At 52.3% G+C, this 25743-nt stretch overlaps 1 protein-coding gene across 1 annotated transcript in view; it reads right to left on the minus strand.

The window, feature by feature from the left end:
- Positions 1-25743, minus strand: part of bmp5 (bone morphogenetic protein 5) — a 177636-nt gene that overhangs the window by 48312 nt on the left and 103581 nt on the right. The window contains exons 2-3 of the mRNA XM_038800461.1: positions 21753-21945; positions 8015-8163 (exon numbers count right to left, since the gene is read on the minus strand). Of these exons, the coding sequence (XP_038656389.1) occupies positions 8015-8163; positions 21753-21945 (342 nt within the window). The remainder of the gene's footprint in view (positions 1-8014; positions 8164-21752; positions 21946-25743) is intronic.

Raw genomic sequence — 25743 nt, forward strand, 5'->3', positions numbered from 1 at the left:
CGCCCTCCAAGCCAGGTCCCTCCGGTATGGACCTTGTCTAATCCAAGCCGAAAACGGGCGGCCACTCGGCCCATTGGGGCCCGGAGAATCACGGGGTGGGGAGGGGGGCTGCTACCAACGGCCCCCGACCAGCGCGGCGGGGGGTTGGGGTCGGAGAATCCCACCCCAGATGCCTGCAATGTTGGGGGAGGGGGAATTGCGAGGGGAATTGCATTGGAGCAGGAAACCAGCAGCACCGGTTTTCGCGCCAAAATTTACACATTGTCGTTTTTTGGGAAAATGCCGCTGAACGCTATTTGGACACATATTTTTATTCATCGTCTTTGGGTCAATATTCTAGGATTCTTTACTGACACCATTTTGGGAACAGTATAAGGACAGTTTGATCAAAGAGAGATCCCCAGGGCTGAACTGCTCTGCTGTAGATCCAAGTCATGGGTGGGACTCTCTGTCGGACGACGCGGATTTGGGAAATGCGATTGAGCAGAGAATCAATTTTGTTGTCGAAATCATGGCGGCAGCCAGTTTCACGCCAAATTGCAAATTCTCGGGTGCTTCAATGGCCAGTTAATGCATTCCACTTTACACGTACGGTAAATGCCGTTGGCATATCATTAGCACACCTGACCCTGAATTCCCCAGTGTCTCCGCGATGCTCCGCCTCTACTGGGGTAAATTGCCGATGGCAAGATTCTCTTGTGCCTTTAAAAATCATGTAATAGGCCCCGTGGCTGCTGAGGGAGAGAGAGGGGGTACAGAAAGTGTCCAACATCACTATAGTTTTGCTGACAGTTGTGCCGCTGGCCGGGAGGGCTTCTGCCAGGGCTGGGGGGGAGTAGCGGGGGGTGGCCTGCAGGTGGGCATTGGGTCGGGATGGACAGGCACAGAGCACCATTGCCACAGCCTACAAGGCAGCCATGCAGTTGCGCATGCTGCTGACTACTCACTGTGAACTAAGGGCCACAGGTCATATGGCTGTCCCCCAGGTCACCCGACTAGGTGCCCTCTGGCCCCAGCCGACCCATCAGTGGGATGGATGCGCTCCAGCACAATTTTGTTGGCTGGGTTGGTGTGCATGGGGACCTTGTCAGCCTCCCGAGTGTCAATCGGGAATCCGGCGAATCCCGCACGGTTCCACATTGGAATCAATTGCGTTCCATTTGGCACCGGTGCTGGCCCAATGGTCGGTGAATAGGCCCAGGTGCGCCCCCCCCCCCCCCCCCCCCCCCCCCCCCCCCCGGCGATCCTCCATTCCACGATAGACCACGTGGCTGCCTGTTCTCGGCCAGTCCCGCCGGCGTAAATCAAACAAGGTCCTTACCAGCAGGACCTAGCTCTGCAGGCGGCCTGCGGAGTCTTTGGGGGGGGGGGGGTTCTGGCCCCGGAGGGGAGGGGGGGGGCACGTTGGCCTGGCCCGCGATCAGGGCCCACCGATCTGTGGGCGGGCCTGTGCCGTGGGGGCACTCTTTCCCTCCGTGCCGGCCGCTGTAATGGTCCGCCATGGCCGGCGCAGAAAACCCCACTGCGCACGTGCTGGGATCACGCCAGCACATGCTGGCGCCCCCGCGCATACGCCAACTCGTGTCGGCCGGCGGAGGCCCTTTGGCACCGGTTGGCGCGGCACCAACCCCACCGGTGCCGGCCTAGCCGCTGAAGGTGCAGAGGATTCCGCATCTTCCGGGCAGCCCGACGCTGGAGTGGTTCACGCCACTCCTCGGCGCCGGCACGGCCCGCCCGCCGGGTTAACGGAGAATCCCGGCCCAGAAGTTGTTAATTGTATTACTGGATGACCAACTCAGAGAATGTGACCATGGCAGGTTGAGAATCTGAATTCAAATAAAAAATACAGTGAAACCTGGAAGTAAAAAAACGACTATCAGTAAAATTATCTTGTGACATTCAAAATCTGATTGATTGATTAATGTCCCGTGGGAATGAAAGCTGCCGTTCTACCCAACATAGCCAATGAGCCAGTGACTTGCAAGAAACTGAGGAGAAGGCTATTTACTGGGGAGAGCAAGGAAATGGTGGCACAATAGTAATGTTAATGTGCCAGCAATATAGAGGCTCAGGCCAATTTCCTTGGGACACAGGATCAAATGCCAACACAGTAACTGATTGAATTTAAATTCAATTAATACTTTAAAAATAAATCTGGAATGGAAAGCTAGGCTGGAATTTTCCAGCAACTCCACCCCGTGGTTTATTATCACTTTCCATAAAACCCCATCTGGTTCACTGGAGGCCACTAGGGAAGGTTTGGCCGACATGCCACTCCAGACGTTCAGCAGTGGTTGACTGAAGGGCCATTGGGGGTGTGCCAGTGATGCCCACAGGACAACATAAAAACCCCAGCCACATGGAGTGTTTGTGATGAATAGCATAGGTGTGTTTAAACAGAAGCTAAATAAGTATATGAAGGAGAAAAGAGCGGAAGGATAAATCCAAGGGATTTGATGAAATGGGCTGGAGGATGTCATATGGGACATAAGTACTGAATAGCCTGTTTCTGTGCTGAAAAACGTTATCAAATTCACTGGGCGGGATTCTCCGACCCCCTGGGGTGTCGTAGAATTGCCCGGGGCCGGCGTCAATCCCGCCCCCGCCGTGTCCCGAATTCTCCGCCCCCCGAGATTCGGCGGGGATGGGAATCGTGACGCACCGGTGGGCGGGCCCCCCACGCCGGTCAGCGGGCCCCCCGCGGCGATTCTCCGGCCCGCAATGGGCCGAAGTCCCACCGCTGAAAGGCCTCTCCCGCCGGCGTGGTTTAAACCACCTATCTGACCGGCAGGTTTGGCGGCACGGGCAGGCTCCGGGGTCCTGGGGGGGTGCCCACACGGTGGCCTGGCCCGCGATCGGGGCCCACCGATCGACAGGAGGGCCTGTGCTGTGGGGGTACTCTTTTTCTTCCACCCCCGCCATGGCCTTCACCATGGCAGAGGCGTAAGAGAACCCCTCCCCTGTGCATGCGCCGGTATGACATCAGCAGCCGCTGATGCTCCGGCGCATGCGCGGACTTACGCCAGCCGGCGAAGTCCTTTCGGCCCCGGCTGGCATGGCGCCAAAGGCCGTTCACGCCAGCCGGTGGAGTGGGAACCACTCCGGCGCGGGCCTAGCCCCTCAATTTGAGGGCTTGGCCCCTAAAGGTGCGGACTGGGGCGGCCTGACGTGGGAGTGGTTCACGCCACTCCGACACGCCGGGACCCCCCACCCCGCCGTGTAGGGGAGAATCCCGGCCTATGTCTCTGTGACTCCAATCCTACAGCAATGTGACTGACTCTTAATTAACTGTCCTCTGTAGTAGCCGAGAAAGCCACTCAGATACATCAAACTGCTGTAAAAGAGTGAAAGAATAAAATTGGGCCACTCGATATGGTCACTTGTCAACGCAGCAAAGTTCATGAAGGCCCCACTGTTTCAACCTTGCCCCTCACCTGAGGTATGGTGATCCTCAGATTAAATCACCACCAGTGAGCTCTCTCCTTTAAAGGCGAAAGCAGCCTATGGTCATGTGGGACTATGGGGACTTTGCCTTCTTACTCATTGACTACTGACAGCAAACCTGGGAGAGTTGTCTCATGGACTAGTCAACAACAGGCCAGGGTTGTCATATTCATAGATCTGTCAACCAAGACACAGACTTCACCATCACCATCCATGGGCACACACACGGGCGGGATTCCCTGACCCCATGTTGGAGAATCACCGCGCGAATCATGCCATACCGCCCCAATGCTGGGACGCGATTTAATCGGTGCCATTTGGGCCGGCATGGTCGGCGTGGTGCCGGTCGAGTACCCTCCCTTCCCCCCCCCCCCCCCCCCCCCCCCCCCCCGCCCCCCCATGATTTTCCGGCTCAGACGGGCCGAGCAACCGTAAAAAAAAAAACTGGAGTCCTGCCAGCACCGTTCTAACCTGGGGCGGGATTCTCCCCTACCCGGCGTGACGGAGGGTGCCGGAGTAGGGGAGTGGCGCCAACCACTCAGGGGTCGCGCCTCCCCAAAGGTTGGGAATTCTCCCCACCTTTGGGGGCCAGCCCTGCGCCGGAGCGGTTTGCACCAGAAGACTGGCGCAAACACCCGTCGCCGCCGGCAGCGGGGCTGGCCGAAAGGCTTTCGCCGGTCGGCGCATGCGCCGGCAGTGACGTCAGCGGCAGCTGGCCACTGATGTCACTGCCGGCGCATGCGCGATGTGGTGTTCCCTTCCGCCTCCGCCATGGTGGAGGCCGTGGCGGGCGCGGAAGAACATAGTGCACCCAGGGCACTGGCCCGGCCCCTGATCGGGGGGCCCCGATCGCGGGCCAGGCCACCGTGGGGGCACCCCCCGGGGTCCGATCACCCCCCGCCCCCCCAGGACCCCGGGGGCCTGCTCGCGCCGCTGTGCCCGCCGTTCCAGAGGTGGTTTAAACCTCGGCGGTGGGAGAGGCCTCCCAGCGGCGGGGCCTCGGCTCATCCGAGCCGGAGAATCGCCGCAGGGGCCTCTCCGATCGGCGGGGCGCGATTCCTGCCCCCGCCACTTCCCAGGTGGCGGAGAATCTCTGCCACGTCGGGGGCGGGATTTTAGGTGCCCCCAGGCGATTCTCCGACCCTGCTGGGGGTCGGAGAATTTCGCCCCTGCTCTGAGCCGGCGGGACCTCGGCGTTGAAGGGTCCGGGAGCGGCCTGTCGGCGGGGGGGGGGGGGGGGGGGGGGGGAGGGGGGGGAGCCTCTCTCTATCTGCTGGCCTCCTTTCTTCCACACTGGCGCCTGTACTCCTGCGCCATGTTGGGTCGGGGCCAGCGCAGACAAGAGAGACACCGTGCATGCGCGGGTTCGCGCCGGACCCACTGCGCATGCGCGCATCCCTGGCGCCCATTCCACGGCCGGACCAGCAGCTGGAGCGGCATGAATCGCTCCAGCGCCCTGCATGTCCCCAGTAGGGGCCAGAATTGCTGATCCTGGGGTCGTGTTGTCGCCGTCGAGAAATGCGACGGCGTTTCCGACGGCGTCAACCCTTAGCCTCAGGATCTGAGAATCCTGCCCACTAATCCTCTATTTTGAACAGCACTTGAGGAAGCACTGAGGTCACCGGGGGCACAGAATGTACTTTGGGTGGGGGGGGCTTCAACATCCATCACCAATAGTGTCTTGGTTATACTGTTACTGACTGAGCTGGCCGAGTGTAGAGGACATAGTCCAGATTGGACTTGCAGCAGGAGACAAGAGAACAAACACAAAGGAAAAGCCTACTTGATGTTTTCCTCACTGATCTAACTTTCGCACCTGTCATGATAATTTGGTATGATTGATTACTGCACAATCATCGTGGAGGCCAAATCCCATCAGCGTTCTGAGGCTGTCCTCGTTGTATCACGTGGCACTACCACCGTGATAAATGAACTAATTTAGGAATAGCCGGAGTTGCTCAAAACTGGACACCGATGAGGCACTGTGAGCCATCAGCTTCAGTATAACTGTATTCTAGCGCAATCTCTAATCTAATGGCTTGGCTCACATCTCCATGACCATCAAGCCAGGGGACTAAGCCAGGACCCATGAACATATCCAGGCATACATGAAAATGAGATACCAACCTGGTGAAGGCACAACACAGGTCGACGTGCAAGCTAAATGCAGAAGCAGTAAGCTACAAATAAAAATCAAAACAGAAGAGACTGGAAATCTGCAGTAACTGTCAGCATCTGTGGAGAGGGAAACAGTTAACATTTCTGGCTCATGATCTTTCATTAGAAAGATTATTTTTAAAATACATTCAAGGGATGTTGGCATTGTTAGCTTTGCCAGCATTTATTGCCTTGACCAGAGCTTAGGCAGAGCTGATTGATTCAACAATGGATCTGATCAGAGCTCTCTGTTCTGTCACACCCAGTGATGAATGGTGTTGGAGGGTTAAAAACACACAGGGTGAGGAGACTCCACAAACATCCCCACCCTCATCAATGATGATGCCCGACAGGCAAGTGACAAAAATTAATTACCCCCATTACAGATGCCAGTCTTTAGCCAATTTGATTCACTCCATGTGAAATCAAGGAACGACTGAGTGCGCTGGATGCAGCCAAGGACATGGGTCCTGGCAACATTCCAGCAGTCTTCTGCTTCAGATCTAGCTATTCCCTGAGCCAAGCTGTTCTACTACAGCTGCAGCTCTGGCATCTACGCAGAAATGTGAAAATTACCAAAATATGGCCTTTGCACAAAAAAGCAGGACAAACCCAATCTGGACATTTTCCTGCACAGATTACTGTCAAACATCAAAAAGATGGAAAGAGTCATCAACACAGCTATCAGGGGGCTTTTACTCAGTAATAATCTGCTCACTGATGTCCAGTTTGGATTCCAACAGAACCTTTGACCTCATTACAGTCTTGGTTCAAACATGGATGAAAGAGCTGAATTCAGAAGTGAAGTTGACGCCAAGGCAACATTTGACCGAGTGTGGCATCAAGGAGTGCTGGTGCAAAATAAGTCAATGGGAATCAAGGGAAAAACTCTCCACTGGTTGGAGTCATACCTAACGTAAAGGAAGATGGTAGATATTGGAGCCCAATGGCCTTCAGGCGTAGGACATTGCTGCAGGAGTCCCTCAGGATCGTGCCCAAAACCCAACCACCTTCAGCTACTTCATCAATGACCTTCCCTCCATCACGAGGCCAGAAATCAGCATGTTCACAAATGATTTCACAAGGTTCAGTTCCATTCACAACTCCTCTGATGAAGAGGTAGTCCATGCCCACATGAAGCAAGACTTAGACATTTTCTTTGTGAATAACGTTTGTGCCACACAAATGCCAGGCAATGACCACATCCAGCACGAGACACTCCAAGAACGTCCCCTCAACTTACAACTTCACATTACCATCACTGGATACCTCAGCATCAATGTACTGAGTGGAGAGGGGGCAGAGGTCGCCATTGACCAGACAGTTACCTGGAGCAGCCACGTAATTTCTGTGACTACAAGTGTAGTCAGACGCTAAGTATTCTGCAGCAAGTGACTTACCTCATGTCTCCTCAAAGTCTGTCCACCATTTACAAGGCACAGGCCAGAAGTGTGATGGAATACTCTCCGCACTTGCCTGGGTGAATGCAGCTCCAACAAGACTCAAGAAGCTCGGCCACGACAAAGCAGCCCCACTAGATTGGCTCCTCCATCCACCATCTTCAACATCCTCTTCCTCCAACACTGATGCACTGTGTTTCCAATGGGATGACTGCAGCAACTTAGACCAACAGAATTGTCGCAGCACAAAGGGAGGCCACTCAGCCCATTCTGTCTCTCCCATGCCCTTCTCTTCCTTTGGCAGAACGTCTCAAACCTGTGACCTCCACCACTTAGAAGGCTAATGGCAGCAAGTGCATGGGAACACCATCACCTTCAGGTTACTCTCCACGTCAAACACCAGTCTGTCAATATCCCACCCAACTGTTGGAGTACCTACACCACACAGTTTATGAAAAAGCCCCAGCACCTTCTCAACAGCTACTAGGGGATGGGCAATAAATGCCAGCGATGCCCACATCCTGAGAATTAATCATTCCTTTATAAGCAACGTTTTTTAGGATAATATTTGCACTCGTCTTTGACTCAGTTGTTTGCTGGTACTATTTTGCAGCTGAAATGATTATTCCCCCCCCCCCCCCTCCCCCCCGCCTTTTCAAACAATTTATTTTCCTCTGGAAAAATGAAAGACCTGCATTCACATAGTGCCTATCAGAAATACAAATCATCCCAAAGCTATTTACAACCAAATAAAGATTTTGGATTGGTAGCCACTGTAGGAAATCAATTTGCACATGGTAAGATCCCACCCACAGGAGTGTGATGATCACCAGGTTATCTGTGATTATTTATTGGTCGACAGAGAAAATATTGCCCAGGACACCAGGAGTACAATTCATGCAAGGCATTTAAAAATAGTCCCATTATAAAATGGGAACAAACAGTTCCCAAGTTGATTTTTCTCGCTGTTCTTAGAACGACCACCATTGGGTTACAGCAATGGGATAACCTACCATCCATTATTTCCACACAAAGCTGCAAGCCCAGATTATGCTGTGGGTTCACTACCCAGTGATTGCTGGTAGCAGTAATATCGAAGACAAGCCATCCTCCAGCCGATGCTCGGATCTTCTTGCCATCCAGCAGAAAGAGATCAGCATCCCTGGTTAATAAAAATATAGCCAGCAATGAGTTCTAATGCAACCAATTAGACAGCAAGAAGAAATTACATTTATATACCACATTTCACTTCTTCAGTACACCTCTTAGTGTTGCACAGTCAATCCCGACTGTTTTGTTGGCGAACATAGCAATGAGCAAAGACAATCCGATATTGGTTAAGGGATAATTGGATCATAAGGGACATCAGAATAATTTCAAATAGTGCCATGGAATCTTTTTCCTCTACCTCAAAGGACAGATTGTGTCTCAGTTTTAACCGCCTGGATTTTCGGCCTACGACACCGGCGACGTGGATTGAGATCAGGCAGAGAACAGGTCATCCGGCCGGAATCAAGGCGCCAAACCAACCGCAATGCTCCGGCTCCCACTGAAGGCACCAACGTGATCTGCCCCACACTGGTATCGGCATGTAAAACTGGCATTCACATGCATTTTCATTTCATTATCGGGTCCGACCCAATATGCTCTGCGCCTCCGCGATTCTCCACCCCTCCCAGGTGGGAGTTACGTGGCCGTGGTTCACTACAGGTATTTACAAGTGGGGACTGGCTGCTGAGGCTGGGAGAGAAGGTAAGAAAAGTTAATTTTAAATGTTTAAAGTTATAGGGCTTGCTGGGTTGGCTGTCATGCAAGGGGGAGTAGTGGGGAGCAGCTTGGTGGCAGCTCCGTGGATTCAGGGTGTCCCTCTCGGGATCGGAATGACTGGGCACAGACCGCCATTGCTGCAGCATTTGTTTTAAACGCACCCATTTGTTACAATTTCCAGGCCCCTGGCTGCTCACTCTGCTGACTGCTCACTGTGTCCTGTAAATGTTGGAGCCTATGGTCATTTGGGAGTTCACCCAGGCTGCCTTCTGGAAACCCACAGGTCCCAGCTGACCCCTCAGCGGGATGGGTGTTGCCAAGCTCAATCAGTGACACACCAGGTGCTGCCACTCCTCAGTGCACGCATCAGAAGTGAGACCCACCAGGGGAAACAGGGGGCTAGCAGAGCTCACCCTGTTATGTTTCTTAAAAGAATGCTAGAAGTCGTTCAGCAGTTGAAGGATGGTTTATTGTGCTCCACAATAAATTACTTTGTTAGCTTTTACTTACAGAATGGCACTTGTAAAGATACTGCTTTTTGATGCTCTGCAACGAGGCCTAACCACTTGCAGCCCTGAGCTCAACTTCTGTCCTGTCCTGCTCCCCTGACTCTCCAGCCAAAGTGAGCGAGGGCGGGCCTTCGGCGTCACTCTTATATGTCCCCGTGCTGCCCCCTGGTGGTACTTCCATTTCCCATCAGCCCCTTCTGTACACACTCAGGCGAGGATCACTACATCCCCCTTTTTCACTTTTTTTTTTAGTTGCAGAGCTGTAACTAAACACAAATTCAAACACAGTTAGGTTTATATACAAAAGACAAGGCACAGCAATGATATTGTCAGTCCATGTTCATAAGTTCAGACGGTTGGGTGCACGTCTGATCCGAGTAGACCTCCTGAGTGGGCATGGAGATCCAGAGTCTTTTACGTCCATTTGGACACCTGCTGCTGGAGCTCCAGGATGTTGCATGACAGCGTCCTGCAGATCTAGTGTTGGAAATACCTGTCGACGAGGTGTAACTTTTAGAAGGTCTCGGCGATTTCGTCGAAACAGTGTTCCATCGTCAGACTGCACAACGTAGGATCGTGGCGATATTTGGCGGAGAACCATCGCCATTTTAGACCAGCCCCCAGCCGGGTGTCGCAACCTCACCGTATCGTTGATTGCCAACGGATGCAGTACTTTTGCCTGCTGGTCATAGTGCTGCTTTTGCACTTGACATTGGTGACGCATCTTATCCAGGACAGGTGAGTGATCGGGATTGGTGAATTGTAGTGCCGGTAATGTTGTCCGCACATCTCTGTTGAAAAGCATTTGAGCCGGTGATAGTCCAGAGCTCAAAGGTGACGAACGGTATGACAAGAGGGCCAAGTGTATGTCAGACTTTGAGTCCGCAGCCTTGCTGATGAGTTGTTTGATAATGTGGACATCTTTCTCCACCCTGCCATTCGATTGCGGAAAGTGTGGACTCAACGTCACATGCTTGAAGTTGTAGTGCTTGGCGAAGTCCATCCAATCCCAGCTGGCAAAGCAAGGACCATTGTCGGACATGACCGACCGTGGGATGCCATGCCTGGAGAAGGTTTCTTTGCAGGCCTTGATGACTGATGCCGCGGTGAGATCCGGGAGTTTCAGTACTTCCGGAAAGTTGGAGTAGTAGTCGATGAGCAGAACATAATTGTGGCCCATGGCGTGGAACAAGTCAATGCCAACTTTGTCCCACGGTGATGTGGCCATCTCCTGCTGCTGCAGTGGCTCCTTGCATTGTGCCGGTCGATGTCTTTGGCACGTGTCACAAGTGAGCACCATGTTCGTTATGTCCTCTTTATCCCTGGCCAGTAAACGGGTTGTGGTGCTCTCCCTTTGCACTTTTCGGCACCAAGGTGCCCCGTGTGAATCCTGCGGAGCATGTCCGCCCGGAGCGCCAGTGGGATGACGATTCTGTCATTCCACAGTATTATGCCATCCACCACGGACAGTTCAGTCCTGACGTTTTGAAACTGTGGGCACCGCCCATTTGGCCAGCCATGCTGAAGGTTGTGTATAACTTGAAGCAGGGTGGCATCTTCCCGTGTTGCTTGACGAATTTGCTGCAGCCTCTCGTCCGTTGCTGGGAGTGTCTCCTTGCACCACTGTGCATGAGCTACCACATCATTGATGGAAGCCAGTGGTGGGTTGTCAGCGTCCATGGCTCGTGAGAATGTGTCAGCTATTACAAGGTCCTTGCCAGGGGTGTAGACCAGCGTGAAGTCGTACCTCCGCAACTTCATCATCATGCGTTGTAGGCGCGGTGTCATATCATTTAGATCTTTGTCGATGATGTTTACCAGCGGCCTATGATCAGTTTCCACGAGAAACGTGGGGAGACCGTACACATAGTGGTGGAATTTGGTCACGCCTGTGATCAGCCCTAGGCACTCCTTCTCTATCTGTGCGTACCTGCACGCTGTGGCGGTCATCGCTCGTGAAGCGTAAGCCACTGGGACCCAGTCCGACTGGTCATTCTGTTGCAGTAGCACCGCACCAATTCCATGTTGACTGGCGTCAGTGGAGATCTTTGTAGGTTTTGCCGGGTTAAAAAATGCGAGCGTTGGAGCTGCCATCAATTGGTGTCTCAGATCATCCCATTCATCTTGGTGATGTTGGGTCCAGGCAAACTCCGTGTCCTTCCTTGTCACATTCCTCAACGCCGTCGTCCGTGCTGCTAGGTTCGGTATGAATTTACCGAGGAAGTTGATGAATCCCAGGAATCTTAGCACTGCTTTCTTGTCATGTGGTCTCTGCATGCTCTGAATTGCGGCGATCTTCTCAGTGTCCGGCTTCACCACGTGCTCTGATATTGTGTCGCCCAGGAAGGTCAGAGAGGACCGTGCAAAGATGCACTTGGCCCGGTTGAGCCGGTTCAGTCCAAAGTGGTGGATTCTTTGGAAGACTTGCTTCAACCTCGCAATGTGGTCTTCCTCTGTCGTTTACCATATTATGATGCCATCCACATAGACACAGACGCCTTCAATGCCTTCTATCATCTGCTCCATTATTCTGTGAAATATTTCGGATGCAGATATAATGCCAAAGGGCATCCGATTATAACAGTACCTTCCAAACGGCGTGTTGAAGGTGCACAGCAGGCGGCTGGTGGTACTTCCATTTCCCATCAGCCCCTTCTGTACACACTCAGGCGAGGATCACTACACACCCCAAACAAAGGACACATGTACCATGGCCGCTGGCACCCTCCTTGGAACATTCCTCACACAGGGCAGAGGCCTCACCAGTGACACTATCAGTTCACCCACTCCACAGGACCACCAGCTGTCTCCAAGCCCTGCCTGTACACATGCCACTGCTCCCATCCATCCTGCATGGAGGTGATTGGTGGTACACCATGACCCTCTCCACTGCACAATCAGACTAATACATGGCCCACGCAGTGAGGACACCCACAGTAGACCCCAATGGGGGATCAGGACATGGGCCGCAGAGCCTATCGCCTACATGGGTTGTGGCAGCCACCGATACCCCTGTTGACAGGGACAAGTGGTGAGGATAGAGGCTCACCAGCGTCACACACTGAGGGAGTCAGGATGCAGTGTGGAAGGCAACACATCGGGGGGGGGGGGGGGGGGGGGGGGGGGGGCGGGGCGGGGGGGTGGGGTGGGATTGGGGGGAGCACCCCTCCCTCCCCTCTGCTGGCTGCAGAGAATGAATTTCAGTGTACAGCCAGGAGTGCTTACACGCTAGCTGGCCGCAGCTGCCCTTGCGGACACATGGAGGCTTCCGGCACTGGCACTGCTCAGGGAGGAGCTTGCACAACAAGAGCCTGCCCGGAAGAGTATGGGCCAGCTAGTGGGGCTAGAAGGCGGCCATCCAACACATTCTGAGGAGGAGGTACGCAGGAGGCGCAGCATCAGGCCACGTGTTGGTGCCTGTCCTTCGAGGACTTGCTGGAACAAGCGTGTTGCTGAAGACTCTGGTTAACCAGGGAGACAGTGCAACATCTGTGTCAGACGATGGGGCATTTGAAACCGCGGGGATGTTGAGGAGGACGCCCGCTCCCGGTGGCCATCAAGGTGACGGTCGCCCTGAAATTTTCTGCCGAGGGATCTTTCCAGGTGCCGAGTATGGATATGTCTAGGATCTCTCAGACATCCCAGACAGGTACTTCCGCGCTGTTATAGATGCCCTATATGCCCGCCCAGGTAGCGGGCTATAGAACTTTCCATGTGGACCAAGCCCACCAAGGTATCCGGGGCAGCAGGATTCGCCACCATCGCTGGAATGTGCAGGGTGATAGATAGGACACACCGGCTTTTCAGGGGGTGCCCTTCATCAACAGGAAGAGCTTCCACTCCCTGACTGTGCAGTTGGTGAGAAAACACCAGCTACACATCAGTGCCTGATACCCGGGTAGTGCTCATGATGCTTAAAGACTGGCGCACTTATCAGTTCCTGATACCTTCAAAGTGCTCCTTTGGGTGAGGGGTTGGTTCCTGGGCGACAAGGTTCTCCGCTGAGTTCTTGGCTCATGGCGCCTGTCCTGAGGCCCCAGGCAGACCTGGATACCATGCAGCAACCAGGAGGGTCATTGAGCAGTGCATCGGCATCCTGAAGATGCTGTTCCGATGCTTGGACTGCTCTTGTGGGGCCTCCAATATAGCCCTATGAGGGCGTTGCACATTGTGGTGGCCTGCTGCATCCTGCACAACATCACTTAGCAGAGGTGGAACATGCTGGAGGAGGAGGAATGCCAGGCTTCATCCAATGAAGAGGATGGGGAGGGTGGCCAGGGGGACCAGGACATGGAACCCTAGCAGGCATGACAGTCCATCCAAAGTGTGTGCCAGGGCCACTCTTCATGGGACAACCTTGTCTCCAGGTGGCCTGGCCACCAAGAGCTCCACCACCCCGTCCCACCCCTCCATACTCCATAGGCGCTGACATTCTCCCCTGGCCATCCTCCCATCTCTCTTACCCCAGCCCCAGCTCTCCCAGCCCCCTCCGAGGGCCCTCCCAGCATCAGTACATGGTGTTGGCCCTGGGTTGGCAGTCTCAGTTGGTCTTGTCCATCGGGTGATGACGACTCACCGTGAGATGAGCTATGATGCTCCTCATAGTTTGACAAAGGCTGAGTCCTGAAAAGGATCACATTCCACAGTCTGCCTGGGCGATCCCTGCATTTGTGCTGGCCATTCCATCTCACGGGGCCATATATCCTCTGGTGAGTCGGGTTTGGGAGGGGTGCAGTAATGGCGATGGTAAGGGGTGATGGGTCGCTCACTGGGTAAGTTGTCCTACAAGACGCCCTCACACTTCTGCCCCTGTGTGGGTGACCCCAGGTAGAACGTCCAATTATCCTGGGGGCCCTGGCTGTGCAACTTCCAACACCCACATCCCATACCACCAACCTTACACAACCCCTCAGCCCCCGTACCCGGCACACCCTCTACACCGGCCGAGCTCATGGCTCACACCCTTTAGACAGAGGATTGAGGTAGGTCACAATTTTTTTGCAAAGGTGTTTAATTGTGGCTATTTATAGTATTATGCCCTGACCCCTAACCTCTAACCTCTGTGCTGTATTCGTGCCAACTTTATTGGTGTCTAACTTTCTTAACTTATGTGGCCTATCGCTCATTCTATGGGTTATCCCAGACAGCACATCAGACGTGGAGGCGGCCTGCTGCGTATCTCGCTCTGTGACATGAGATCCCTTTGGCGGCTATCCGCTGGAGGGGCCTGGATAGACCCAGCCGACCTTCGGGTGTCACAGGTAACAAGGTGCCACCCTGTTCAGCCCGCTGTCCATTAGATGAGCCAGTGTCAGATGGGGGGGGGGGGGGGGGGGGGGGATTCAGAAGCGTGGAGGTGTTCCAGCACCTCTCCTGTGCAGGAAATTGGCACAGGCCCCATCACCTCTTCATCCCTTGGGGTGCTCGATGGCTCCAGGCTACTCCCTGGGACGGAAGTGAGGCTGGAGTGAGCTCCGGAGGCTCCACCATCACCTGCCGCTGACAATTCTGGAGGCCCACTCTCATCTCAACCAGGATCTGGATGCCCTCAGCCATGGAGCACAAAGAGACTGGGATGCATCCCTCAGTGAGTGCAATGTGTCGCTCTGCACCTGTCATGCCCCTCAAGGTGTCAGTTATGTCCCTCTGTGACTGGGTCATGTTCCTCTGTGACTGGGTCATGTCCCTCTGTGACTGGCCCAGGTCAGTCAGCACCCAGCCAATGCTCTCGACACCCTCAGCCAAGACACTTTATGACTGCACCAAGCTCTGGAGTGCTGTAGCAATGTCCATGTGGCCCTGGAACACAGCTGCCTGTGACTGGGCTGCCTTGTCCTGAGCCTCAACCATCGACTGCATCGTGTGCCCCAAGCCTTGGACGTCTTGACCCATGGTTGCGACTTTCTCACCCACCACAGACACCACCCATCCAGTGTTGGCCTGGGCACCACACCTTGTCAGCATGTTCTCCTGCACCTGAAGGTGGTTGGGCTCCTCCTTGCAGGCGTTTGAAGATTGCTGGAATCCCCTGCTGTAGACCCAGGCTCTGTGTCTGCATCTCCACCAGTGAAGGGATCATTCTTTCCAGAAGAATGCCTGGGCTACAGCGAATTCCTGGGATCGGACAGTCCTCTGACTGCCTGTTCCTTCGGACGCTCCTATCTCCACCTGATGTGCTGCAGCATGTGTGATGTGCGCACCTGAGTGTGCCAGGAGCCTCTTCACTAATATGCCCCGATGTGGTAATCGTCTCTGGGATGATGGAGGGTGAAGGTAAGTGTAGTGCTGAAAAGTCAGTGCTGTGAGAGCCCGAAGGTCTAGCCGTCCCCCTCCAGTCTTCTGCCACTCCTGGCAGTTATGGGCCGTTTTTTCCCATGGGACAGAAATGGACATTGTGAGATGCTTGGATGTGAGCGGGGGTCTGTAGTTGGTGACTCACCCGAGCTAACCTAAGGAGGTTGTTCAGCTTCTTTTGACACTGTGTGCTCGTCTGCTTGGATAGGCTCATGGCGTTCGCTGCCTCTGCCCAGGCCCAGTTAACATCGGTGGGTGGTAGCCTCCTGCTTACTCTGGTGTATAGGGTAGCCTCCTGCCCACCTCTCCTCCACCGGTCAGGCTTTGTATCGGTAAACGGGAGGGCTGCTCTCCTCGGTGCCATCTTCTTGCCTGGAATGAGAGTGTGTAGGGAGTGGAGTGCTCATAAGCAGCTCCAGCTTTTTAGGGTCTCCAGGGCCTAATCTGGCCCCAGCGATTCCGATGCTAGAGCTAATGAGAATTGCACTAGATTTGCGTGGGCAGAGTATTGGTCCATTAGCATTTCCTGAATTGCTGTGGAACTGGTGCCCCCAACGGGAACACGAAACCCAAGCAATTCAATCCTGGCGTCAATACTTACTCAAACGGAAAATTCCACCCAAAATCTCAGTTAAAAGACAACTGCTCCATTTACATCGGCGTAGATTGTCGGAGTGCTGTTTAAGTCCATTACTTTCTGTCTTAGGGGTAAGAGCATTTATACTTAGCCCAGCTAATACAGCAAAGAAGCATCCATGCAGAATACATTGTGGAATGCATGGCGCATGCAGAAAAATTTATTGAGCAACAGACTACAAAATGTATCAATGGAGTTGAAACTCTTGTCCCATTCCATCACCAAGTAATTTCTTCTAATGATGGTGGAATTCCCCCCACAGCAGCCTACATTGTTCGGAAAGGCAAGTAGACCGATTCCCCAGTCAGAATTTGCAAATTTGTTATTAAGTGGGGCACAAAGCAGATAGCCTGGATCTGCTCTCCAGTTCTTCCCCCAGGGGAAATCTGCATAATGTCTTCACTCTACCTTCCAAAAAATGCAGGCCCCACATTTCCCATGAAAGTGCATAAAGCAGAAATGCAAAAACAATAGAGGTACATATGTCATGTGAGAAATTTGCAATACCACCTAAGCCCCAACTCCCCCCTCCTGCACCTCCCCCCCCCCCCCTCCCCCCACCTCCCCTAAGGATTGGAGCATGTCACAGTCTTACAAAGGCAGCCGGTTGATAATTACATCAGTCCTGGTATTGCTCTGTCCCGCTGCTAATGCAGATTGCTGTGCAGCTTCAATTGTTGTCACCCTGTAATCCGGTAATGCTACAAATACTAGAATGACCACACAAGGAGAACATTTTTCACGTCCCATGGGTACATCTGAAATGGCAACAATTGGATAATTGCAGTGGCCTTGACCTACCTCTCCAGAGCTGGTCAAATGAAAGGGTACCAGTACCTAATAAATTGTATTTAGTAACTCTTCTGGAGTTTGAAATGTGAAATCCCTCACTAATGCCTGGTGTGTTCTTTGAACTGCTCAAAAGGTTATAATTAATTAGACTTGTCTCTTCTGATGGTTCTTTAAGTGTAACAACCGAAAACAAACATTTCCAATCTTGGGAGTGATTAATGGACTGTTCAGTGGATGCTTTTTGATTTTGCTGTTACCTGTCAATAAATAGAATTATATCCTTTAGAACAGGTGTCAAAAATCTCGGACTTTCGTAACTTAAAGTATGACAGATGGATTTGCTGTTACACTGTCACATTCTTTGGTTCTCTTATACTTTGTCGTTCTTTTTCCTGAATATATCACCATTAGCAAGAGGTAAGAAATTAAAATAGAAATATGTTTGGTGAAAAATTGGAGATAGTTATGTTTGTTAAGGCTATTTTATTGAAACAGAAACAAGAGTGTGTGATCAAAATGTATCGACTACTGTAGAAACATCAATGCCATAATAATAATCTTTATTATTGTCACAAGTGGGATTGCATTAACACTGCAATGAAGACTGTGAAAAGCCCCTAGTCGCCACAATCCGGCGCCTGTTTCGGTACACAGAGAGAGAATTCAGAATGTTCAATTCACCTAACAGGCACGTCTTTCGGGACTTGTGGGAGGAAGGCACCCGGAGGAAACCCACGCAGACACGGGGAGAACATGCAGACTCCGCACAGATAGTGACCCAAGCCGGGAATCGAGCCTGGGACCCTGGCGTTTTAAAGCAACAGTGCTAACCAAAGTGCTACCGTGCTGCCCGGTTGGAGATTCGGTGAAGCAATCTGTTTGAACGCCTGTGGCAGAAACTTATTCAGATTATTCATTCATAACACGAGAAGCTCCAGCTCTGGGTGTTCCAGCGCACTCCAGTCATTTCCCTTCCAAGAATATTTGGAATCATCCTTTTTGTTCAATAATGAGTACGAGTTCAGACTATAACCTGAAAAATGTTTTGACACTAATTGGAAATTTCACTCAAGAGAAGTGACAAGGATGGACGAAATGGAAATGCTCTCACTGGCCAAGTCAGGCTAATCTTTTGGCAAGACACATGGTTGGAGTGAAATAAAGGGAGCTTTGCTATTTATCTCATTGTGGCCCTTGAACCCGGTGTGTCTGATGCGAAAGCTCAGTGGGAAAAAAAATGCTTGGGGACAGTTTTGCTGCCAATGTCATTTTGATGCAAAGCAGTCTTGGCAACACACCCGACATGAAAGCTTGAGGGTCAGCTACCAGTCTGAGTCCTGAGTGCACCAAATCCAAACAGCGTGCAACAACAGAAGGGGAGGTCAGTCAATCCATGCTGCGCTTGAGAGGAAGTTGTTCACCTTAAAATGGGGCATTGGAGGGGGAGAAATCAAAAAGACAGAAGAAAACAATCTTTGTAGAAAACCGTACCACATTGAAGCAAAAAGAAGACATAATTGAACACTCAGCCAAAAGTCGCCTCAGTATCACCTGGCAATTACAAAGCCAATGAATGAATGGGGGGATTTTCATAGAGTACACTAGGGCAGGAAACGTGGAGTGTGGGGTGACTCCATTAGGCGGGGTGCGAAGTTTTGATTTCCTGGTGATAGGTTGAGCTGCAGTGCTTGCGATGTGTGGAAAATTAGGCCACCCCATTACACATCTGTATACCGTAAATACTCATTAATATGAAACATTGTCAATAACGTCTGACCTGCAAGGTGAAAGCATTGGTGCATCAGAACCCATGGCACTCAGTTCATGAGCGTTTAAAGGTGACATGTACGAGCTGGCTTGGGGCATTTATGTCAGCGGCTTTCTTTTTTTTATCTTTGTGGTGCAACGGAGAGGAGCAGAAGAATGGCAGCTTATATGGAGGCTTGAGACCGGCAAGTGGGGTGTTCGTCCAGTAGGGTGAAGGACATCAAAAAGTGCAAGGGTGATCCAGGATAGGACAGAGCGTGGGACTGGAGGCATGGAGGAGTGAAGTGGAAAGAGTCTGGTGTTCTAGATGTAGTGGTGAGGGGGGTGGGCGGGGGTGGGGGAGTAATGGGTGGGAGTCATGGCGGTGGAGGCCGTCAGTTATGGTAAGAAAATGAGAGGCCTGAAGTTCAGTGCCGCCTAAAGGGTCATGTCAGCAATGTCTTCATGTGTGTCCATCACAGGGTTTTGGATGGCAGAACCTTGAGTTCACCATCAACATGTTAATTATGTCCACTGAGAGTGATCTCAGACAATGTCCTTTACAAAGAATCAAAGGGAGGGCCATCTAAGCCTGCAAGTTCAGCCATGTCCCACAGTGGTGAGTACAACATTGGACACTAACATGAACATTCAATAAAAAGTGAACAAAAGATACAACATTGTTTCTTCCAGAAGAAAGGAAATGTTCCTCAGGCTCCTGTAACCATTAATCTGTGAAAGCCATGAGGTGTGCCAGCACATTGAGCTTTCTGTCACCGCTAGTCTCATCAAATAACGATAATGCTCACATGAATAAAGTGAAATTGTAACGTGGAATATTTACAAGTGAAATTTAATTTTGAAAAAATACTGGTGCCACTTTTGTGCTCTCGAATCTCATATTGATGGCAGTGGAGTTGGGCAGGAAAGTTGTTACTGTGATGCAGAACCTCCTTGTTTGACCAGAAAATCTTCGAGTCCCTAGGGCCTCATCTACATTCAAGTTACATTGACAGAATAATCAGCAGAGTAAGGCAGTGACCTTTCAAAAATAATGGCACAATAGGAGTGACATGTATTAAATAGCAAAGGAAATGTGTAAACCAGAATTTTTTTCATGAGCACTGAAAATGGTTAAAACCATGAAGAATATTGGAGTAATTCTGGGCTGGATTCTCTGACCCCCGCTGGGTGGGAGACCCCTGCTGGACGTCGGCGTGAATCCCGCCCCTGCTGTCCTCCCAATTCTCCCGCCCCCAAAACACTGGCTCGGCATGAGTCGCACCGCCTACCTCGGAGAATGGCGGGTTCTGGAACGACTCAATGGGCCCTGAGGCTGTCCTGATTTTCCGGCCCGCGATGGGCAGAAGTCCCGCCCATTCTATGCCGGTCCCGCCGGTGTAAATTGGAGTTGGTCCTTTACCGGCGGGATCTGGCGGCGTGGACGGGCTCCAGGGTACTTCGGGGGTCGTGGGGGGATCTGGCCCCGGGAGGTGCCCCCACGGTGGCCTGGCCCGCGGTCGGGGCCCACCGATCCACGGGCGGGCCTGTACCGTGGGGGCACTCTATTCCTTCCGCACCGGAGGCCGTGGTCATCCGCCTTCCCGGTGCAGACGTGACTCCATGTGCGCATGCGTGAGGATGACGCCAGCACGCATTGGAGCTCCCGCACATGCGCCGACTCACGCCGGCCGGTGGAGGCCCTTGGGCGCCGGTTGTCGATGCGCCAGGCCCCTATCCCGCCGGCCGGCAGGGTGCCAACCACTCCGGCGCGGGCCTAGCACCTCAATGTGAGGGTTTGGCCCCTGAAGGTGCGGAGGATTCCGCACCTTTGGGGCGGCCCAACGCCAGAGTGGTTCACGCCACTTCGTCCCGCCGGGACCCCCCGCCCCGCCAGGTACGGGAGAATCCCGTCCTCTGTGACGTTCTCTGATGGGCGATAGCCTCAATGGAAGGAAATGCAGGTCGGAGATCTGGGGCGGGATTCTCCGAGGCGGGCAGCCTGACTCACTCCACGCCGGTTTTTGGAGGGCGGGAGAATTGGGAGGACGGCGAGGGCGGGATTCACGCCGACCCCCGGCGATTCTCCCACCCGGCAGGGGGTTGGAGAAGCCCGCCCATGGTAACAACACTACAGCTGACCCTACAGCTGCATTTAGTCCACTGCCCTCACAAATTAACCCTTAAATACAAAGATTACTGATGACTGTCAGATATGAAAGAGCTCAAACAACTCATTATTATGAAATGTGTTTAAAATCTTAGAATGGCTACTCAGATTTCTAAGCATTTAATTTGCAATTGTGTAGCAGTAATAGGTGGGACACATTTTATGATTCTGTTTGGGTATTTCAAACTTAAGATACAAATTCAACAAATAATTCTTTTAATGTACAATGTTACACATTCATGCAAAGCTATTCCTAGCAAGCACTAATTTCCTGTGTTCCAGTTGCTATACTGTAATAAAAGTAATTTCCTCCTTTGCAAGCACTATTACAGTTCAACTCAGTTGCCAACATATTATGCTTAACTGTTTTGTAAACATGCAACCGTCTTGTCTTCTTTCATCGCACACTGAGAGGAAGTGTTTAAACAAGAATAGAAATCATTTTTTATTAATCTTTCAAGATTAAATGCCAACCATTCAGATCAACCAATGTCTAATTATCGGTTGAAATCTTTTTTAATAGATGTTATTGTGTTCTTTCCAATTATTAACATGACATTATGCAAACAAAATAAACTTTAAAAATTGCATTTTAGTTGGTTGAATGTTGACAATTTCCAAATCAAGACTGTTTTTGATTAACGGCATAGGGTATGTACCACATAAAGCAGAGAAGGAAGCCATCCGACCCATCCTGCCTCTGGAGCTCTTTGATAGAACTATCCAATTAGTTTCACTTCTTAGCATTTTCCCCATAGGCATACAATCCTTGCTTATTGTAAAGCAAAACAGTATGAGGCATTTTAATAATATTGTTCACTTAATTGCATACTTACCTATTAGAATATTCTTTAAGAACCTGGTATATAGTTATCCTAAAGGTGTCATTTTCATATCTACTGTTGCTTCGGTCTTTGTAAATTCGGAATTCTGCTGCTGTTACTGCCTCTCCTTCGGGAATCTGTGTGAGATCAAATCGGAATTCCTTGTAGTGCCTTCGTTGGTGAGAAAAATACTTGTCTCTTTCAACTAAGATCAGGAATAAGAAGAAAAAGAAAAAAAATTGGTATCACTTATGGCCTTAGTGACAACCTTTCCTGTCCACTGTTATATTCATAGAATGCTACAGTACAGAAGGAGGCCATTCGCCCGTCAAGTCTGCACCAACCCTTCGAAAGACCACCCTACCTAGGCCCAATCCTTCACCATATTCCTATAACCCCACCCAACCGTTGGATGCTGGGGCAATTTCGCGTAGCCAATCCACCGAACCTGCACATCTTTGGACTGTGGGAGGGAACCAGAGCACCCGGAGGAAACCCATGCAGACACATGGACAATGTGCAAACTCCACATGGTCACCCCAGGTCAGAATCAAACCCGGGTGCCTGGCGCTGTGAGGTAGCAGTGCTGACCACTGTGCCACTGTGCTACTTACTTCTAACTCCATCCAAGTTATTTTGTCATTTGAGAGAAGTCTGCCAAGCACAGGTAAACACAAAGGACAAAAAATCAGATGGAGAAGACAAATATACTGTGCTCTCAGTACATTTAGTTTTAAATGACAGAGAAACAGATTTTAGTCAGGTTAAAGCTTTTTGTCACTTCATAAAATACTTACAATCAAAATTCTTTAATATACACGACAAAAGACCATCATCAAACTGCATCATTTGCCTCTGCTTTCCAGTACCCATAGAAGATTTTTCAATTGAAATAACTTAATTAGAATGATCTGGGGATAAGATTAGCAGACTGTGAGTTTGCTGTGCAAAACACAAAATTGCCTAGTGCCATTCAATTTATTTACTTTAAACAAAATGTGCAATCAGAAGAATAGCCAGAGTATTTGGTTTTGCATTAGGTCATGAAATTTGAAAGAAAGGTGTTCCCGTACCAGCCTCCCCGGACAGGCGCCGGAATGTGGCGACTAGGGGCTTTTCACAGTAACTTCATTGAAGCCTACTCGTGACAATAAGCGATTTTCATTTCATTTCTTTCATGGGTAACACGGGAGGGATGATGGACAGTTCTCAATCATCACTGCCAGAAGGTATGTTAACAACCCCAAATGTACAACATCATTTTGACCTTATTTCCTATTGTCATTATTTGAGTGGCTATTCCATTCCTCTGGTTTGCTGAACAGCCAGTGGTGCATTCATTTTCTCATCAGGGGCGAAATTCTCCGAAGACATGCGTGATGCCCATTTCCGGCGGGCAAAAGCGGTGTGGATGACTCTGGCGTCAGGGCCTTCTTTTAAGCCGTTAAATTCCGTTCCCGAAAGGGCCAGCAGCGGACTGACGCGATACGCGTCATTTTCACGCGCTGCGGAAGTGGCGCGTCGGGCGACATCATCAACGTCGCCCGGCGTTTGGGGGGGGGGAGTACCGGCGTTTGTGTGGGGGGGGGGGGGGGGGGGGAGAGGAGAGTACCGGCGTTTGTGGGGGGGGGGAAGAGGAGAGTACCGGCATTTGTGTGGGGGGGGGGAGAGGGGAGTACCGGCGTTTGTGGGGGGGGGGGGGGGGGGTGGGGGGGGAGAGGAGAGTACCGGCGTTTGTGTGGTGGGGTGGGGGGAGAGGAGAGTACCGGCGTTCGTGTTGTGGGGGGGGAGAGGAGAGTATCGGCGTTTGTGGGGTGGTGGTGGGGGGGGGAGAGAGAACCGGCGTTTGTGGGGTGGTGGGGGGGGGAGGAGAGTACCGGCGTTTGTGGGGTGGTGGTGGGGGGGGAGAGAATACCGGCGTTTGTGGGGTGGTGGTGGGGGGGGTAGGGGTGGGGGGGTAGGGGTGGGTACGGGTGGGGGGTAGGGGTGGGGGGGTGTGGGGGGGTGGGGTGGGGGGTGGGGGTTAGGGGTGGGGGGTAGGGGTAGAGGTGGGTAGTAGGGGGGGTGGGGGGGGTAGGGGGGGGTGGGGTGGGGGGGTAGGGGTAGGGGTGGGTGGTGGGGGGAGTGGGGGGAAGGGGTGGGGGGGTAGGGGTGGGTGGGGGGGTAGGGGTGGGGGGTAGGGGGGTGGGGGGCGGTAGGGGTGGGGGGGGTAGGGTGGGGGTGGTAGGGGTGGGTGGGGGGTAGGGGTGGGTGGTACGGGTGGGTGGGGGGGTAGGGGTGGGGGGGTAGGGGTGGGGGGAGGGGGTGGGGGGTAGGGGGCAGCGGCGTGCAGAGGGGGGGGGCGACGGTGCGTTGGCCCCGGGCATCCATTGGATGGGGGCATCAGCAGATCTTCCTCAAGGCTCCCCTTCTTCCCAGCTGCCTTGTCTTTGTTTGAGAGAGAGAGAGGGAGATTGTGGGGACAGACAGAGAGAGCGAGACAGAGAGAGGGAGTCCCGTCCGTCCTCTGGCTGAGAGCAGGGCTTTGGTGAGTATATTGCAATCTGCCTAAACCCAGGAATATAGCCTGGTTAGAATGCAGAGGGAAATGCTGGGATCCCGGGGTGGGAGATGTGTCGGGATTTTTCTATTTCAGCTTCAGCCTCTGCGATTTCAGGTCAGTTTCACAACAACAGGAAAAACACGCGGAGAGAGAGGGAAAACCTTTTGGCAAAGTTTCTGGGTTCTGCCTTTATAATTCACAGCGCAGAAAGGGTTCTGCGCTGTGAATTATCAAGGCACCTTTTCTAATCCTGGGGAGAAACAACCTTTTGAAGAGTCTGAGGAAATAAGCAGGAATTTGGATTAATTCTGCCTCCTCACCCCCTGGGCCTCTTTCTCCTCCTTTCTCCTCCCTCCCCCTTTCTCCTCCCTCCCCCTTTCTCCTCCCTCCCCCTTTCTCCTCCCTCCCCCTTTCTCCTCCCTCCCCCTTTTTCCTCCCTCCCCCTTTCTCCTCTCTCCCCCTTTCTCCTCTCTCCCCCGTTCTCCTCACTCTCTCTCATATTATCTTCATCCTGCACTTTGTTCCAGAGCTATTTGATCCCCCTGTGCACTGGCACAGATTTACAGTGCGGTTTAGGTTCTGCGTTTACCCCAGGTGTGGGGGGGCGGGGAAAAGAGGGAGGGTTCAGCATTCCTCAGGGGCACTGCATTGAACCACCCCCAACCCCCTCCCAAATCATCCTCCATCTAACCTCATCCATCCCTCTTTTCCCCGCCCCCACACCTGGGGTAAACACAGAACCTTAACCGCACTGTAAATCTGTGCCAGTTGATGATGGTTGACGCCGTTATAAACCTACTGTGATTTTCGCCGACGTGACCCGTGGCCACGGCGGCGGGACTTTGGCACATCCGGGCCGGAGATTTCTTCACAGTAAAAATTAAATGACATCCCGCCGGCGCCAGCTGTTCTCCGAGGCTGCTGGCGGGATTTGCACAACGCCGGTTTATGGCCGTTCGGAAAATTCAAAACCTGGCGGTAGCGGGAATAACGCCGCCGCCGGCCGATTCCGTGGGGTCGGAGAATTTCGCCCTGGTCTCTATTCACATAAGAGCATAATGCACAGACAGACAGCACGCATCAACAAACAGACCGTCACCTACATTTCACACCGACAGAGAAGCAGTAATAAATATTGTCGCGATATTTGACAGCTATAGAAAAGCGTAGTACACCAACCGTCTACACAACAAAGGCGCCAAAACAGCTGGGCGCCAAAATAATGAGCGTCAAATCAATTTAGCGCCGAAATGGCGGTGCCAAATGATCGGTGCCAAAAGGGCGGCGCCAAAACGTACCCGACCCCTCGAGACACCCACATTCCACCTCTTAAGGACAAGGCACCCCTGGCTGGATCTCTGGCACGGGCATCTTGGCACCAAGGCACCTTTGCACTGCCAGCCTGGCACCATGGCAGTGACCATGCCAGCCTTACAGTGTGCCCGGGTGGCAGTGCCAAGG

The sequence above is a fragment of the Scyliorhinus canicula genome, chromosome 6 (genome assembly GCF_902713615.1).
Source record: "Scyliorhinus canicula chromosome 6, sScyCan1.1, whole genome shotgun sequence".
Lineage (NCBI taxonomy): Eukaryota > Metazoa > Chordata > Chondrichthyes > Carcharhiniformes > Scyliorhinidae > Scyliorhinus > Scyliorhinus canicula.